Source organism: Phyllostomus discolor, chromosome X, assembly GCF_004126475.2.
Source record: "Phyllostomus discolor isolate MPI-MPIP mPhyDis1 chromosome X, mPhyDis1.pri.v3, whole genome shotgun sequence".
NCBI classification, from domain to species: domain Eukaryota; kingdom Metazoa; phylum Chordata; class Mammalia; order Chiroptera; family Phyllostomidae; genus Phyllostomus; species Phyllostomus discolor.
The window spans coordinates 10,942,798-10,961,271 of NC_050198.1; the positions used below are offsets into that span (position 1 = coordinate 10,942,798).

Consider the following 18,474-nt stretch of genomic DNA (forward strand, 5'->3'; position numbering starts at 1 on the left):
ATACAATTTACAAAACTACCCAATGCTATTAACTTGCAGTCACTGTCACTACTGACCACCTTGAACTGATAATTGGAATATAAAAAGGTTCTACAGCCCAGCACTTAAAAATCATTTACTGCTTTCGATTATCCATCATATTGTCCCACAAGAGGGGAAATTTTATTTTCTATTTCACAAGTACTTCCATCCATTTGGAGGGTTTTTGTTTGTTTTAGAAGGAAAAAGCATTTGTATTTAATGTATAAAGACAAAACAGGATTCCCTAGGGAAATAGAGCAATAAAAACAGTAGAAGGAAAAAAATCAAAACAGACAAATGATTTACATAGTTGGTGTAGGACTGATTATCACTGAACAAAAATCATTAAGAAATGTGTTCTTCAAAGTTTCATTTATTTCTGCCTTATCAGTACATTCTGAGAATAAAGACAAGACCTCCTTAAAGTTGAGTTCTCTATTAAAAAGTGTAAGTTAATAATATTTCAGAGAGAAGAGAACATGTCAGGCTGCTGAGTGTTATTTGAAGGCGCAAATCTGTTTGTTTTTCAAATGGTGTAAATGGTTCTGTTTTGCAAATATTATATTTTTTATTACCAGGTTCGGTAACTAAAGCTTAGGAACTATTTAACATGAAGGGTGTCGACCAAAGCTTTACTTGTACTTTCTAGAAAGAAGAAAAGATTTAAGAGATAAAGAGCCCCAGAGGTAACCATGTGATTAGAAGCCAATTAAGTTAAGCAATTACTGAAACTGCTTGTTCTCCTTTGGGCAAGAAAGAATCACAAGTGAGACTCTGATATAAAGATGAAAAATGCTGCATGCAAAAAGGCCAAGACTGTTTTGGAGAAACACTTTTTAAGAGAGCAGAACTGTTACATGGTTAAAATGTGCAGTTTGATCAATGTCGCTACAGGATTTATAATCTATTTCTTTAGAAATGCCAAAACAATGGTTTTAGACATACACATCATTTTCATGGTTAAATTTAGTATGCACAGTGAAATGGGGAAAAACAGAACTGGGTAAGAGCAGCGGAGAAAAATCACAACTAGGACCAGTTGGTTTTCAGGAGCTATTTTATGTTTCCTTACCACATTTTAGAGGAATATGAAACTGTATTAATGCATATCATTCAGAACTATAAAACTCAACTCTAATTTCAGCATGTATTACCTAAATTAATTTTTTTAAGTTACATGATTTTTTTAAAATATTTTATTTATTTTATTTTTAGAGAGATGGGGAAGGGAGGGAGGAAGAGAGGGAGTGAAACATCAATGTATGGTTGCCTATAGCACACCCCATACTGGGGATATGGCCAGCAAACCAGGCATGTGCCCTGACTGGGAATCCAACCGGCGATGCTTTGGCTTACAGGCCTGCGCTCAATCTACTAAGCTACACCAACCAGGGCTAAATTAATTTTTTTAAATGAGAACTAGCCTCACACAGTTCAGATTTAATTACTTTGTGAAAAAAGAAAAGCTAAAGCAAACTTGCTATGTTTCCGGCTAAATAATTATGCCTCCACTTTAAAAGTACATTTAAAATGAAAGCACTCCACCCTGGCTGGGGTGGCTCAGTGGACTGAGCACCAACCTCCCAAGAGTCTACTATGGCCAGGTCCCCAGTTGGGGGCATGTGAGAGGCAACCAATCGATCTTTTTCACACACTGATGTTTCTCTCCCTCTCATTCTCCCTTTCCCTCTCTCTAAAAGTAAATAAAATCTTAAAAATATATTAAAATGAAAGCATTCTATTACCTACCTGATTCTTCTTTCACCCACAAAATGTGTGTTTAAAAACACCTAAATGCACAAGCTAAAACAAATTAGACTCTTTAAATATAAATTCTTCTTATTCATTCTCTTTTTGGCTCCTGACCAAACCTGGGAATCTTATCTATAGACATACTGCCTTAACTGAATGAGTACCTTCTTTGCTTTCAAATGTACTAACCTTCTCAAAAACACTGGATGGGGTCATCAAACAAAACCTGATGTTCTGAATAATGGTATCGGTATGTCTCCAGCGTCTTCTATCATGCCGCAGCCAAGACTGCACAGCCTCGTACAGCTCTATCTCTGGAAACCTGCTCAGATGATCATTATCCAAATAAGACATGAGCTTCTCAAAACTCAGATAAGACAGGAAATCAGGCCTGGACATGAGTGGCACAAAGTTGTCTAGCAGAAAGGATTCCAGCTTCTCCCTGACTCCCTCGATGTTTACACCGAAATCATCTAAGAGTCTCATGATTTCGGCACAGTTTTCTAAGCAGATTTTCGCTAATAGGAAAGAGCAGCAGAACTTCACCACTTCTATAAGTTGAACATACATGGCAGCCTGAAGAATCTCATGAACAGTATTCATACTCAGTTCTATAGTTCCATAGTACATAAACTGAAGGACGTGGCTGAAACCGGTAGCAGTTAGACCTTTTAAATGAATTTTGTCCTGATCACGCTCCCTCATGTCTGCTGTAAACATAATTCTGAAGTAATCACTCTGGGTGGCCAAGAGTGCTTTATGGGCCTGGAACTGATGATCATCAATAACCAGAGTGACATCAAGAAGCAGTCCCTCCTCATACAGTGCTCTGAACCCAGCAGAGACACTGGTGTCATGGATGGAGGAACAGAATCCTTCCATGTCCCCTGCCATGAATCACCTGGAAAAGAAGTAATCAAAGAAAACTGTGTTAATCATTTCCATGCATTCTGAAGACATTATTAACTTAGAACTTAAACAATTTTTTATAATTATCTCAATTCCACTGCCTAGATTGTAAGCGCACAAGCCCTTTGGGAAAAGATAACCTAAAGATTTGCAAGCTAATGTTTTTGGCTTCCCTACCTGCAAAAAAAATTTATTAAATACCTACCAAAGACGGTCAATTGTTACAACTTACAAATAATAATATGTCTATCCCATTGATTTTACACTGTCCACCCAACACATTTAAACGTGTCCCCAAATTAATAATACAAAGAGAATTTCTCAAACACTAAATTATGAGAGAGGCAGAAAAGAAATTAAACCAAAAAATATACTGTTGACCTTGAAAGCTCCTAGAACCAAAGGAAAGAATCAGACAAATACGCCAAGTTGTACATACAAGGTTTTTCTTTCTAGCCTTATTTATAATAAAAAATTGGAAAGTATTCAAAAGCCCAATAATAGATTATTAAATAAATATGGTACAGTCCTATCATGGATTGCTGTAACAACCAAAAATGATAGCAGCAATCTACCTATTCTGACAAAAGATATTTATTAGGTATTGTTATAGTGGGAAAAAACAGGCAACTGCAACATACTCGGTATATTTTTGAAAAATTAATACATATGTATTTGCTTAGATGAGAAAAAGTCCAGAGGAATATATACCAAAACGATGTCCCTAGGTAAGGGGTGTTCAAGAAATATTGAGGTTAAAAATATTTAACTTTTTCTTTTTACTTACCTCATTAACCTTATCTTTATCAAGTGATCATTGCTTATATAGTTAAAATATAAATACGTAATTTTAAAGGATATTAAAGCATACTTTTGCATATCAGAGAAATGAAGCCAAGATAGTGAAACAATAGATTTCTTAAGCAAAGCAGAATAAACTCATCCAGTCTATTACACTCTTTATGAAGTAATTTTCTCCGTTGCACACAACCACACCCTCTCAACTCTCATCCTCACACAGCTCTGAGCTTCCTCCTCAAAGAACCATCCTCCCATCCCCTAATTCCCTCCCAACCCTTTCCACTGTGCCCAGCTTGGAACCTTGCTTCGGTGTAAACAAACTCCCCTAAAGGCTCATGCTGGTCACAGAAAGTTTTCTCTGCAGTCTGATTTAAATAAGAAAACCACTTTTCTATATTCTTCATAGAAAAAAATGCTCTCCTATAGCTTATAAACCTATCTTCTAAATCTTCTTGTATCTTTCCATTGTCCTTTTTCTAAAACATGGCCTTTCACTCAGATAAAAATCCATCATCTATTTCTCATTGTCATTTATCATATACACGTATCCTGATCAATCTCTCCCACATTTCCTGATGACCTTGGCACCTAGCTAAGAGTCATCTTCCAAACCTCTTCACTGCTCATGTAAAATCACTGATCCAAAAGCCAAGAATCAAAATTCCTTGACCACGTCAAACCTTAAAACCTCCCCCTTCCTTTATTTTAAAACTTATTCTCAAGCCTATTAGTCTTCACCATATTCCAGAAGTGGTCCACAACTGAAATCGTTAACTGTCAACTGCCCATTCTTTGGCTTAACTGTTTCTCCTTTTTTCACTTGGTCAATCATCTCCAAACTTTACCTCTGTCCTCCTCTAGCTTAGACCTTCTGGTATGAGACCCAATTTCCCAAGGTCTTTCCTTTCCCTGGCTGGGTATTTGGATGACGAGCCCTCCAGTGAAGCAACTGGCACCACAGTCACTTGCTCTACCTCCTCGAAGCAAACTATCACTGCCAATCTCACCACTCTATTACCAATAAATAGCTTTACTTACTAAAAGAGCATCTCTACATGCCAGGCACTGTGTTAGGTATGGAAGTTTGTGCCTTTCAGAAATCATCTCTGCACCCTGCATTTGGCAGAGCCTTCTGCTGCCAAAAGTGAAAAGGCAGCTTCCACAGGCACGCTAAAGGCACTACTTCTCCACTCTTGTGAGTAGGTTATCACTACATTCTACTACTGCTTTGTTCCATTAACATGTTGTCTATGACATTCTATACTTAACTTCTCGGCACATTAACCCATGTATTCTGTAGCTATTCCAGTCTGATGTCATCTAAAAAATAAGTTAATAAATAAAAGTCTGGCCCTGACTAATGTGGCTCATTGGGTTGGGCATCATCCTGCAAACCTAAAAGTTGCTAGTTCGATTCCTGATCAGGGCACATACCTGAGTTGTAGACCAGGTCCCTGGTTGGGGGTGTGCAAGAGGCAACTAATTGATGTTTCTCTCTCACACAGATGTTTCTCTCCCACTTTCTCCCTCCCTTCCCCTCTAAAAATTAAGTTCCTTTATAGATAAATAAATGAATGAATGGGTTGAATGGATGAATGTCTGAAAGGATCATAGTACCAAAATGTTAAAAATGGTTATCTTGGTAGCCCTGGCTGGTGTAGCTCAGTGGACTGAGCGCGGGCTGGGAACCAAAGTGTCCCAGGTTCGATTCCCAGCCAGGGTACATTCCTGGGTTGCAGGCCATAACCCCCAGCAACCGCATATTGATGTGTGTGTGTGTGTGTGTGTCTCTCTCTCCCTCCCCTCCCTAAAAATAAATAAATAAAATATTTTTAAAAAAATGGTTATCTTGGGATGGTAGAGTATCAGACAGTTTTACTACCCCCCCTCCTTTCTGCTAATTTGTTTTTCAATCTATCTGCAACGAAAGTGTATTACTGTTTTGTAAAAGTTCATTTTTTTTAATCTAAAAAACATCTGAACTGCCAAATCCAATAGTTACGTCCTTGTCCCTGTTTCTCAGGATCCTTCTGCAGCATAGCATAATGCTGTCTCGCAACTCAATACTCTCTCAACTTCATTATACTATTTTCCTGACTTTCTTCTTATTCTTGGACTGCTTGTTTCTCCATCTCCTTCCTGAGCTCATTCTCCTTGAGCTACGCCTTATTCCTAGCTACTCCTTAAACACTGGTGTTCCCCAGGATTCTGTTCTTGCACCCTTTTCTCATCTCATCTAAGCACTCTTTCTCCTAAATAATGTCATCTAAACCCATGTTTTTCACTAATACCTTCCTTTACTATTACCATGACCATCTCTATCCTTACACCAGTACTCTACAAATACCGAATCACCAATTGGACACTACTGGGTGTCCCAGGGGGATCTCAAAATATATCCAAACAAAATCATAATTCTATCCTCCTCCACCAGTCCTTTTGTATTTCCCATCTTATCAAGAGACATTCTAGGTGCCTCTTTCTGCCCATTTGTCCCTAACTTACCTTTAAGTCTTATTGATTGTACCATAAGTTCACTTAACTAAGACAGCAAAGCATTCACAAGATGAAATTAATATCAAATTTTTAATCAGTGCTCCATTAATCCAAAAGCTGTATGTTTTCACTCTGGAAAGGCACAGTACAAGAAAGCTGTCTATAATCTGGAAAACAGATATGAAATATTTTACACTGCACTCAAGGCTTGGCAGAACTACTTTTCTAACACTCAGGATTAAAGTAAGCTATCGGGTTATTTTTTGTTTCCTGTACTGTTTTTAAAGGTAAAATTAATGAGCTTAGAATTTTCCAAGTGATATGAGGCATATGTGGAACAAAACAAACAGCATATAGTGTGGTGTCTGAATAATCACACATTCTGGTTAGTGGAGGGCTGCCAATACCACACTTATTATCAATTTTCAAACTAATCAGAATGAAAACTGGATGAAAAACTGGATGAAAATTTTGATATTTCAATATCTTTCTCAGGATCATTATGGATACCAATGATCACTCTGACTCTTCAAGATGTATTGGTCACATTTACTGGAGATTTACTAACAAAAGGCTGCCCATTACTGTTTATCTCCTTGAGAGGAGACTGCTTTGTGTTTCATTAATCTGTGGATTTGACAGTGCCTGAAATACCATATATTTCACTTCCTGTCAAAGTAGCCCTTTCTATTCAAGTTGTCACTATGCAGTAAAGAGTCAAACAGGTAATATTCACTTCTCTGAAAAAAAGTTCCAACTAAAAGAAATTTTTTAAAAAGAGAGATACCATGCTTTCTCAAACAAACAAAAAAGCAATCTAGGTTCCAGACACTTACTATGGTGGAAACATCAACGGGCAAAGCAGCAAGAAGAAAAGGGAGGAAGAGGGAGAGGAGGAGGAGGAGGATCCGGCACCCTGCGAGTCAAAAGATCCTAAATACGTAAACATAGTACCCGCTCACCTCTGGGCACCCACAGCCCACTGAGGGGGGATTCGCTGCAGACAGGCCTCCACTCTGTGTTCCCGTTCCCAGTCACATATGGTCAGACCCAGTGGGAAATAGGAATCAAGATGAACGCTCTTTTGTCAAACATTTAGAAAAGAGGAGAGAAAGTAAGGGAAAAGAAAGGCATGCGCTGTGTATAACTTGAACTGGAACATGTTGAAGAGCAGCTGTGGGCACCAACTTCTGCCTGCCACGTGATCTGAGTATCAGCGAAAAGTCAGTCACTTGCGCCGCTGGCCCTCCGCTGCCCCCCAACCCCTCGCGCACACCCTAGAGTCTTCTCCCACTGGGATTCCTCCAGGCCCGACTCACCGCTGGGAATGAAGGGGGCAAGGACACGGTGACCGAAGTTAGAGACGGTCGTCTCCCAGGCAAAGCGCTCTGCACAAGACGGGGGGACGGAAAAAAAAAAAAAAAAAGGAAGGCACATTCTTAGAATCAGCCATTTCTCCAAAGAGCCCTAGTTCCTTTTATTGGAGAATGGTATTAGAAACCAAGATCTGGGTGACATCACTTTTGCATCATCATAAAACTGAAAAATCATACATCAAATCATCGTAAGTTGAGATCCACCTATGTGTGTATTTACGTGTGTGGTAAGAAGGCCCATTTTTAAAAAATGGGTTGTTAGCCTTCTTGTTAATAAAATAATTTTTAATAGAGAAAAAAGACAGAAAAAGTCAGTCAACTTAGAAACAATAAAGCCAACTTGAGAGGACAGGGAGTGCTCCCTAAGCACTTCATTTTTCCAGTTCCTAGGCCTAGCTCTATTCCTGCCCTTGGGTTCTGGGAGAAATCCTTACATTCCTAGAAGAAATTCTCCCTTTTTACTACCTTAGGTAGGTTTCCCCTATGTATAACCAAGGTCCCTAACTAACACAGAAATGGCTATACTTTAAGTTACTCAAACTTTCTTGGTCTTTTCTCTGCATCTGTAAAATGAAAACACATGATGATCTCTAAAAATGTTTCATCATAAAATTCTCACTTATTCCATTTTTATATGATTTTACAAATGTATAATGTACTTAGAGATATTCGGAATAAACAAACTATAGCTACTTTTCAATCTCAGCAATGCATTTGTGAAGTTTATACGATCCAAATTGATTTCTAAAACTAATTTGGGATAGCTGGGACATACGCAATAACTTTTCTACATGAAAAAGCTTGGTGCATCTATCACTAAAGCTAACAGATTTAGAGCAGCAACAGTATTTTAAACTTTTATGGGAAGCATGTGTTCAAGTAGAAAGTGATAAAAATACTCAGTGATTAACCGGCCAACGTGATATAAGTCCTTAAATGGAAGCAGTGAGAGTTAAAGAGTACAGGTTGAGAGTCACATACCTGGGTTTGAATCCTGGTCCTACTTCTTAACTTTGTGACCTTGGGGCAAGCTACTTTGCCTCTCTGTGTTCTACTGCCCTCATCTGTGAAAAGGGAATATTAATGTTAATAGAACCTACCTCATAGGTGATGGTGAGGATTAAACGAGTTAATACAAGACTTACAACAGTATACGGCCCTTAAGTGCACCATAACATTAGGGCTTACTTTTCAAACCCTTCATAGCGCTACTGGAACCAATATAATAAACCTGACCCTTTAATAGTTCAGTCAAGTCTGGAAAAATCCTTCTCCCTAGCAACAGCACTTCGAACCCCAGCCGACCTTCTCAGAAAAATCTCTCAGGACCCAGATCAACTCTAACTAGATGAAAGAAGATAATACTAAGGTCCACCGGTGAATTTTTTCTTCAAGGTCATACAGCTAGTTAGAAATAGAGTTTAGACTAGAATTTGATTTGCCAAAAAACACAATATGGTGGTCAGACAGAGCAAAACCTTTGAAATCAGAGAGCTTACCAGTACTTACCACCTGTGTAACATGGAGAAATTTAGTTAATTTCCTGAACTCAGTTTCCATCCATATCTTAGGAATAATCATCATCTTGAGTTGGGGTGGTAATTAAACGAATTAACATTAAATTAAATGTCTATCTCAGAGCAAGGTAACCCCCCAGAGGTCCATCAATGCTCGCTTCCCTTGTCCAACTCTTGCCCAATGCTGCTTATATACACAAGACCATTGGAATGACACTCCTCCAACTCCCCTCCACAGATCCCACCCCTCACTAGGGTTTATCACAATGCAATTCTGTAAGAGACTAGATGTACTGGTAGTCAAAACACAACCTCATTTTGCAGTGACATTGTTTTCCATTTTTTTCTCACCACACAGTATAGTTTTCTAGTTTTTCTGGGCTCCTCAGGCTTTGCTGCCCTAACCAGAGTAGCTACTCTCCTCTATATCTGTGCTGTTCAACATGGAAGCCAATGTAGCTAGTCCAAATTGAAATGTGCTGTAATATAAAATGGACAACAGATTTTGAAGACTTAGTCCAAAAAAAAAAAAGAGAGAGAGAGAATGCAAAATATCTCATTATACAAATGTTTATACTGAAAACATGTTGAAACAATATTTTGGATGTACTTGGTTAAATAAAATATATTAAAATGAACCTCACTTAGTTTTTACTTTTTTTAAACTGTGGCTATGAGAAAATTTTATATCACATATGTGGCTTGCATTGTATTCTGTTGGAGAGTGCAGATCTAGAACATCAAGGTTTAAGACATCAAACAACCAAACTTAAAAATGAACATATGAAACAAAACCAACTTGTTCACAATACACACCCTGGAAGCTACAAAGAAAAAAAAGTAAAGCTTAAGTTAAAACAACACAAAAACACACATATAAGCAAATAAAAATAGCTAGAAAAAGGAAACTAAGAATGCAAAAAGAAAAAATACGAAACTTTTATGCATAGGAATTCTGTAAATAAAGAGCTATTGTAATTTAAGAAATAATTATAAAAACTAATTGTAAAATGAAACAAAATTCAAGTAAGAACTCTATAAATCAATGAGGGCTGGGGTAAGAATCTATTCAGGGACTTTGATAAAAAATATTTACTAACATACAAAATGTTCAATGTACAGAAATCCTGTATCCTCACTTTTCTAAATAGATCATCAGATTAAGGGAAATCATAGCTTATAAACCTATATGTATATGTATTCTATACTTGGCCTTCAGAATTTGAAATGATAGGTTTTTAAAAAGGGAAACCAAATCAAATTAAACTAAATGACAAGGCATACTTATGCTACTAGGAAAGAAATACTGCAGAGTTTGTCTTATAAACTTGGAACTGACTAAAGAAAAAAGAAAGTCTCAGACATTCTATGCATAAAGATGGTTAATATAGTGATTCTCAAAGTGAGGTCCAGGGACAACTGAGGTCCTAATCCCCTAAAAGGACTTTGCGAGGTTAAAACCATTTTCATAATAATTTTAAAAGTTATTTGTCCCTTTCACTTATTCCATTTCCAGTGATACCAAAACAGACTGAATGTAGAAATGATAAGCCCACTGTCTTTTATTAAGGCAGACATTAAAGAGATTTGCAAAAATGTAAAACAATGCCACTCTTCTCACCAAATTTTTCATTCTTTTGAAGAATAGTTATTTTTTCCATAAGAAATGTTATTTAGATTAACAAGTAAGATTTTTTAAAATGAATTACAAATAAGGTTTTTTTAATTTCCCAGTTTAAATTTCTATTATGGCCAATATATATATGTACAACCCACAAACACAAAAGCTCAGAATCCCAATAATTTTTAAGAATAACAGCAAGGTCCTGAGACCAAAAGGTTTGACTACCACTGACGGTTACAATAAGGGATAAATGGGATAAATGACAACACACACACTTACAACCAAAGCACCTCTGCCCTGGAAGACTATTACTGCTATTTATATCACAGAAATTTCTAACAGTTCAAACTCTCTAGTGACCAGCAAAGAAAAAGTCTGGTGGGGGTAAAAGTGGACAGGAAATTAAATGCTTCCTTTTCAGTTAGAAGGCTGCCATTCTGATATGAAGGCAAATTCTAGACAATTACGTAGAATATATTTCATAATTAACTAACCTCCATGTTTATGCCATAAGCAATAATTCAATGGTGTCACAGTTTTCCCCCTCCAAGTTGCTTGAAAATTCATTAAAAACCCTAAGTTATCCAGTATAAAAGGTAGATTCGCAGAGGTTGATATATCTTCGATGAAAAACTTAAATTGCTTCATACCATTTCAATCCTCAAACTGTTAGCCTACCCAAGATGATACCTATGCAGAAAATGCCATACTTGCACACTAAAAAAAAAAAAAAATGCAAGGCTTACTATGGGTAAAAATAGAATTAATTTCTGAGTCATAACATTTCTTACAATTTCTGCAACCTATAAAAATTTTAAATTCAACAATCTCAAAGAAGCCAATCTCTCCACCTAAAAGGAAAGAAAAATCTGAAAATAGACTATTCGCTCTATTAGCAGTCATTTTTACCCTCAGATATACTTACTCAAATTGAGAAATATGTTTAATATAGGAGGAAAGGCTGTGGAAGTTAACTTTCAATTTGTTTAATACCAAAAAATTCTTCCTTGTCCATCAAAATGTTTCCCTAACTCAGGACCAAACTGTAAATGACCATTTAAAAAAGCTTTTAGGAAGGCTCTGGGGTCCTTCAGCCTCCAGGTTGGCACCTATTATCCAAATTACTTCACTTTTCAGGTATGTTTAGCATTTAGTCATCCTAGAATACATGGAACCTTGTAAGAAAAAAACCACTCCTGCTTCAACACTATTTTTTTCATCAGAAGATTTTAATTTAATGCTCCTCTGCTCATTCCTCACTACAAGTAGAAGTAATCCAAGGGTGATGTCATGGAAAACAGCTTCCCTAGCCTTTAGAGACTGGATCCAGTGAGAATTCTAGGAAAAACCTCTATTGGGGAATAAAAACCCAAATCTTCTAAGTTACATCCTAACTTGAAATTACCAATATCACAGTGTTAACATTTTCCTTCTCCACGAAAATTAAATCCTTTGGAAGGTCTTGGTGTTATGATACGGATTTCCTGCAAATTTTTAAATGATATAAAATCATTAACTAAAGATAATCAATTATCTTATCAGAGACAAGAATAAATTTCCTATCTGCGCTTATTTGCTTTAATACTTCAGCCAGATGAGTTTTAAAAGGTCTTATGTTAAAAAGAGAAAAATCTGAGGAAATATCTTTTCTAGTTTCTTTATTCAGAAGTTAGAAGTTCTAATTCTGAAAAGGTTTTCCACTTTTGGACCTGCAGCAGCACAATATATACCACGGCAAAGATGAACTATGAGAACCCCTCTAATGATTCCTAAAACATCAAAAATAGTTGTCTTCCGTTACTCCCGCCTGTTCACTCTGCTCCAGAGACACTGGCCATTTTGCTGTTTCTTGAAAACCAGTCACACACCCACCTTAAGGCTCTGCACTTGCCATCCCCTCTGCCTGGATCACTCCATCCCCGATACACATGGCTCCCTTCAGGTCTCTCCTCCAGAGTCATCTCAGTGAAACCTTCCTCAAACCCCCTCTTGAACATAAAAAACCTCCCATACCCCCCATCCACCAGAAAATCCGCACTTTTTCTGCTTAATTTTCCCCCTTAGTATATTAAATGAAGATAAGGCTTATTTCCCCTACTCTTTTGTTGTTTGGTTTTCCCTTTAAAAAAATTTTTTGTGTTTTGTTTCATTGACTGTTGTGTCCCCAGAACTTACAAAAAACAGCACTTGGCACATAACGAGTGCTTAATAAATATTTGTGGGATGAATAGGTAAAGTTAATCCTCATGACCTTCCATGTTCTGTAACTATCCCTGATTTAAAGATGAGAAAAATCAAAGCTCAGAGGTTAAGTTGCCCAAGGATATAATGCTTAGTAAGTGGTAGAGTTGGGGTCTGGCTAATTTCAGAGCCTTCGAGGTTACCCAACTATCCTACAATGCTTTACCAATGACTGTCTTCCATTTTTCTTCAATTAAAAAAAAAAAATCCCTGTTGCAAGGTACAGCATTCCAATTCAGAGGAGATACGTGCTAATAAATTAAGTCAACCCCTCACAAGCTAAAGATTCCTTTTCCTCACAGTTAATGTTATTCCCTCTCAAAGCATTTACAATGGGAAATGATAACCTAGACAACAGGCTACATAATTTTCGGGGCCCAGCGCAAAATGAAAATGCGGGACCTCTTGCTCAAAGCAGGTAAAAAGTGTGGTTAAAGATACTAAGACATAAAGCTTTCTCCTTTCTTCTAAGGTCTCTCTCGACTTGTCACGCAGTTTTTAAATTTGCTGTTTAACTTGTCCTAAGTAAAGAAAATGTTTAAATTTAAATATTAGCGTGAGTTTTACCATTCACCTTTATGTTGTACAATGCCAATTTTACACAGATTATTAAACCAAGTTTGGAGTCCATCTGAACACCCATGAAGCCAAGCTAGCACTAGTCGCAAGATTTTAGCCCCAGATAACCCTAATCAAGGCACAGAGGGCAAGCCTTAAAATTCCCGATAAAGCAGTGATTTCCCAGCATTTTACCTTCAGGACAAGTGATAAGTCCGACGTATAAAAACCTAGGATTTTAAAAAAGTATGCTCTCCCTTTAGCAAATTTAATCCCGCCCGCCTTTTATTACTCTATTCTCCCTTTTTACAAAACACAAAAGCATACTCTGAAAAGACAACTGGTATTGGATTATAAATTGAATAAAACATCTCAGAGGAAAAAAATCTCAGAAAACCATTTGTTAGCTAAAAATAATATACTAAAAAAAATGCTTCTTTTACTTTTTGTGGACCATTTTTAAAGCCAAACTATACTTCAATTCTTGATGTGTGGAGTAAGGATGATCCCATACTGCTCTGTTATACATATCTATTATAAATTCTGCAAATAAGTCTAATCAAACCACAAATATTTACTATCCCATTATTCTCCCAAGTTAATCAGCAATAAAGAGTGCAAATTAACATCCTTTGCCACTGAAAAACTGTTTCTAGGCACCTCAATGTTGTGATTAAAAAAAGAGAATTAAATTACATAAGTATTATTACATTTGTCAAAAAGTTGAATTTTCTATACATTTCTAGATGCACTAAGAATTACAGAAATCTGTATGCATTCAGAAGCTTATGAAAACAATTTTCACCATTGGTAGAGATATTCAGGCATCGTATTCCTTACATATACAAAATAGGCATTAAAATTAGGGTATTTATGTTAAAAGCATTTTTAGAATTACAATTTAATCAGATTAACAACAGAAAATATAAGACTGAAGAAATGGAAGGTGTTAAATATTGCCAGTAAGAAAAAGCAAATAAATGGCCTAGATAAATGAAAAGCAAAGCACCACAATAACATTAAATTTGAATTAAAGAATACCGTTATTTAAATAAGCAGTTAGCATTTCGTAGGAAGAAGGCCAAGCAACGTGACTATTATATCTAGTCAATTCACAGCACTGCTTCGACATTCCGTACTTATTGCTTATACTCATAATATAGAAATAAAAGAGGCAGCAACAGTTAGCCACTACATTAACCACTCTGGCAAAGGTTACTCCAAAAAATTGCCTTGCATTTTTATTTTTACACTTTACAGCTAAACATTATTTTCACATATATGGCCTCATATAGTCCTCAATACCCTGTGATGTGACTAGATTTCATAGATAAGAAACCAAGACTCAGTAAGCGATTTTCTCAGAGTCACCCAGTCGAACCCAGACCTTCTGATTCCACGTTTTATGCCTCGCATTTCGTATAGTTCTATTTCAGGCATAAATAGGATTTTTAAAGGGAAAGAACGGGTTAGGAAGAAAATAATCATGGTACCTGCAGCTGTGTGCTGCAAAAAATGGCTGAATTATGCTTCTTCCTTTTTTTTTTTTTCCTCTCTGAAAAAAATTAAAATTCAAACAATTTAAGTAGTCAGAGACAAATTAGGTCCCGGCGTCTACCAAATGTTTGACTCGGGTCTGTGCAGAAACGGCTACCGAATCGGAGTCAAGCGCGGGGCCGCGGCCGAAGCTCGAGCTCCCGCAGGCCGGAGGGCCAGGGGCGGCTACGTACCTCGGGGGTCCGTCCAACCTCTAGTAGACGGCAGTTCGCATCAGGAAGAAGTGGGCCGGCGGCCGGACGGTGGGCGGTCGGTGGCCGGACGGCACTGGGCAGGGTCCTCGAACGTCTAGAAGGGGCCGCTCCCGGGCCGGACCCGGGCGCTCCGGCGGGGGGCGAGTCTGCGCGCCTGCTGCCCCCTCGGAACCAGTCCTGGGAAAGAAGACAGCGCTGAGTCGCAAGTCGAGACTGTCGGCTCGGCGAGGGGCGGTACGGCGTCGGGGCCGGGCTCGGCCTTGCCAACGCCTGGGGCACACGGCACCTGGCGCGGCTCGGCAGGAGGACCGACTCCGGACCGCGGGCGGGGAAAGGGGTTGAGGGGCCGCGGGTAGCGGCAGAAGCGCTGACGGTGGCGGCGTCGACGACGGCGTCTCCGGGCTTCTGCCCCAAGCGCGCCGAGCCTCAGGATCACCCACGCCGGGGGTGGAGGAAGGCGGGCAAGGGGCGGGAAAGGGGCGGGGCATGTGGGGCCACGAGCCAGGGGCCGCTCCTGGCCGCGCGCCCCCTGCGGGCGGTGAGAGCCGCCCGGGGCCCGCCCAGGGAGGCGGGGCCCGCAGGCAGGGGGCTCTATGCGCCGTTGTCCCAACGCGGAAGCTTGCCACGTGGGTAGGGAGGTCGAAGGGTGGGAAGCGGAGAGATGGCCGGGAGGCCTAGGAGGAGCCCTCAGTCCCCACTGGTGCCTCAAGGGGGCCCGCTGGCGGGCGGCGGCCCGGAGGGTGTTTACCTTCCCCCTGGTCGAGCGCCAATGCCGCCATCTTTCAGCCAGTGCTCGTCACTTCCGGCACCGCGGGAGCGGGTGTGGGAGCAGGGTGGGGGCAGGGCTGTCCCACGCCCGTGGGGCCCCACGTTCCGGCTGGCCATGGCAGCGGGCCCCACTAAGGGGATCGGGCGGCCCCACACTGTGGCCGCGGTCCCTGCCGGAGGAGGCCTCCCTCGCCGTCGGGGCTGGGAACACTTGGCTGTATTAGTCGCCGCGCAGCGGTCCCTCTTCGCTTGCATGAGCGGTGGGCTGGAGCCACTGCCGTGCGCCCACTCTCGACAAGTTGTGTGTTAGGAAGCCCGGAAAATGTCTTTGCCTCTTGCATTCAGTGGGGGTGGGGAAATCGGGAACGACTTGGAGGAAGCTTTACCATATCTACCTGTGTTATAAAAGTGACTCCATCTGCACCAAATGACATCATTTTTTTGTAGGGCAACTTGCAGGGGATAATTGCGTCATAGTTCCACTTGGCTTATTCCCAAACAATTACACGTTTCAGAAGTACATTTCCCAGAGGTGGGAAAATTCATAGAAAACGGCATGTCTGCACCACGCAGAAACGCTAGATCTTAAAACGCTGTTCTGTTTCTGTTTGCATCAAAATAAGATAGCAAGAAGCAGCAGAGGGCAGTGATGCGGGGGGTGTCTTTTTTTTTTAACAAATCGGTTATAGAATTCTAGCTTAATGCTTTTTAAATAGCGACTTCTCTTTATTTAGAATATAAAACCACAACATAGGACTGTTCTGCAAATTTATTGTTGTGAAATCTCCTTTTGGGAAAAGTGTAGATGACAAATACACAATTGGAGGCCAGTGGTTCTACAACTAACCTTAAATTATCCATTGCCCATTTCTAGTCCTAAACTGAGGAATTTCTCTCCCCCACCCCCCCGCCGCCATTTTCTCTCCACCCCAATATCCTGAGGTACTTTCCGGGAGATATATATGTTGCTAAAAGCGATCATTATCTCTGTAGCAAACTTAAACACGTCCTGTTTCTGAGAGGCCAACACAGCATACGGAGTACTCTTTTGCTGAAATAGACAAGACTACTTCGTGGCGGGGGGGGGGAGAGGAAAACACCTGAATCTTCTGGAAATAGGGATATAAGCTTCCCTTTTCCCATTTAAACTATAAAACAAGCTTTAAAAATTATAAGCCATAAAATAAACTTTAAAATGGCATACATTCAACTTTGAACATTTGTTTTCATACGTTATTCCTGAACATCTAAAAGCGCTGAATTTTTATTTTTGTACATTAGCTGACATACATCTTGAGCTATACGTTACATAGTGAGGCACTAAACTGTCTAGAAGGACTTCTTGATTCAGTCAGGAACTGAAATGTGTCTGTTTTGGGCAGCAGGGATATACCTACAGTGATGTCATGAGCCTTACATTACGTGGTCTCCTGTAATATTTCAGTATGTCCAAATGTACTTTTTAAATATACTTGACTGTTTCTGAAACTGAGCTGCGTCTTTCCACCAACTTATACATTTACTATATAGAGCCCACTTCTGAAACACAAGTGATCTTTAATCAATGATGCCTCTCACTCGTTTAAAAAGAGGGGAGGTGTTTTATAGAAGGGTCTGGTACAATAAGAAGCATTTTGCTTCTCCAACACGGAGAAAGTAAAAGCAAGTCATTTAAACAAACGAACTCCTCCAGGCGATTCCTGTCTTCAATTACTTTTCCCACCAATTACTAGAATAATGGGAGCTCCTAAATACCTTAAGGACATTTTTTTTCTTCACACTGGTAGAGCCCCATGGGGCAGATAGAAGCTGTCTTTTCCTAGCCCTCTAGCTTAAGTACACAGGCCTCAAATCGGATATCTAGCAGTCCCAGATGTCCGGAGGCAGGTTAGAGACTTGGGACTGGGAATGGTAGTGGAGTTGGAAGGAAGTTCCTACCCAGGGGTTCCGAGGATTTAGGATACTCTATGCCCTCCCCCACTTAAAAAAAAAACAAAAAACAAAAAAAAAAACCAGGGTAGCTGAGGCTTTTCAGAAATCCCACTATGGTAATTATTTTGCGAATCATTTTTCATGTAATTAAGCCCCCACCCCAATCTCTGAGAATCTAAGAGTTCTATCTTCAGCCAACTCTAATAAAGCTGCTTATGCATTCTCTTTCTTCCTGAAAACTGTTTGCCAAGCGTTCTGTGGCTTGAGGCATTTTAAGGCATCTTGTGGGGTCTAGTCTGTCTCAGCCCCTCAGGACCCACGACTACCTTCCAAATCAGTACTCACTTCTGGGAGTCTACACCAAGACCTGCACACTGACACATTCCAGCAGGATGGTGGCTGTTGTCCTCGGCATTATTTCCTAGTCCCTATCCAAGACGGAGCCTTCAAAATGCAATCTGAGGGACCCCCAATTATCTAGGCTTTCACGTTTATTGTGTTAATATCCAAAAGAATAACTTGAGCTTTTATGTTGCATGACTAATAGGAAATCGGTGTCTTCATTAATGTTGGGAGAATTCCTGGCTAATGCTCACACATCTTGGTCACTGCTGGTCACCTCTCACTTAGAAAGGCTTCTCTTAGCTTGTCTCCTATGACCTCTGGCCTTCGGATCTGTTACCACCTCTCTGAATTTCTCCAGCTCACTCTCTGCACTTTTGACCAAC

The 18,474-nt window shown here is 39.7% G+C and overlaps 1 protein-coding gene and 1 long non-coding RNA gene across 8 annotated transcripts in view; both read right to left on the reverse strand.

Annotated features, from left to right (window-relative positions):
• KLHL15 (kelch like family member 15) overlaps positions 1–15,857 on the reverse strand; it is a 36,343-nt gene extending 20,486 nt beyond the window's left edge. Inside the window, exons 1-5 of one of the 7 annotated variants that reach the window (XM_036016960.1) lie at positions 15,795–15,857; positions 15,026–15,223; positions 8,337–8,419; positions 7,299–7,367; positions 1,963–2,674 (exon numbers count right to left, since the gene is read on the reverse strand). In XM_036016960.1, coding sequence (XP_035872853.1) covers positions 1,963–2,667 — 705 coding nt within the window. In that variant the 5' untranslated portion in view covers positions 2,668–2,674; positions 7,299–7,367; positions 8,337–8,419; positions 15,026–15,223; positions 15,795–15,857. The other 6 variants (XM_036016962.1, XM_036016961.1, XM_036016959.1 and 3 more) reach the window with 6 other exon arrangements.
• On the reverse strand, positions 379–1,605 carry LOC118498572. The gene is made up of 2 exons (XR_004901062.1): positions 1,405–1,605; positions 379–1,175 (listed from the first exon to the last, which is right to left on the reverse strand). It is a non-coding gene; the product is annotated as an uncharacterized LOC118498572 (long non-coding RNA).
• Positions 15,858–18,474: the final 2,617 nt, after the last annotated feature.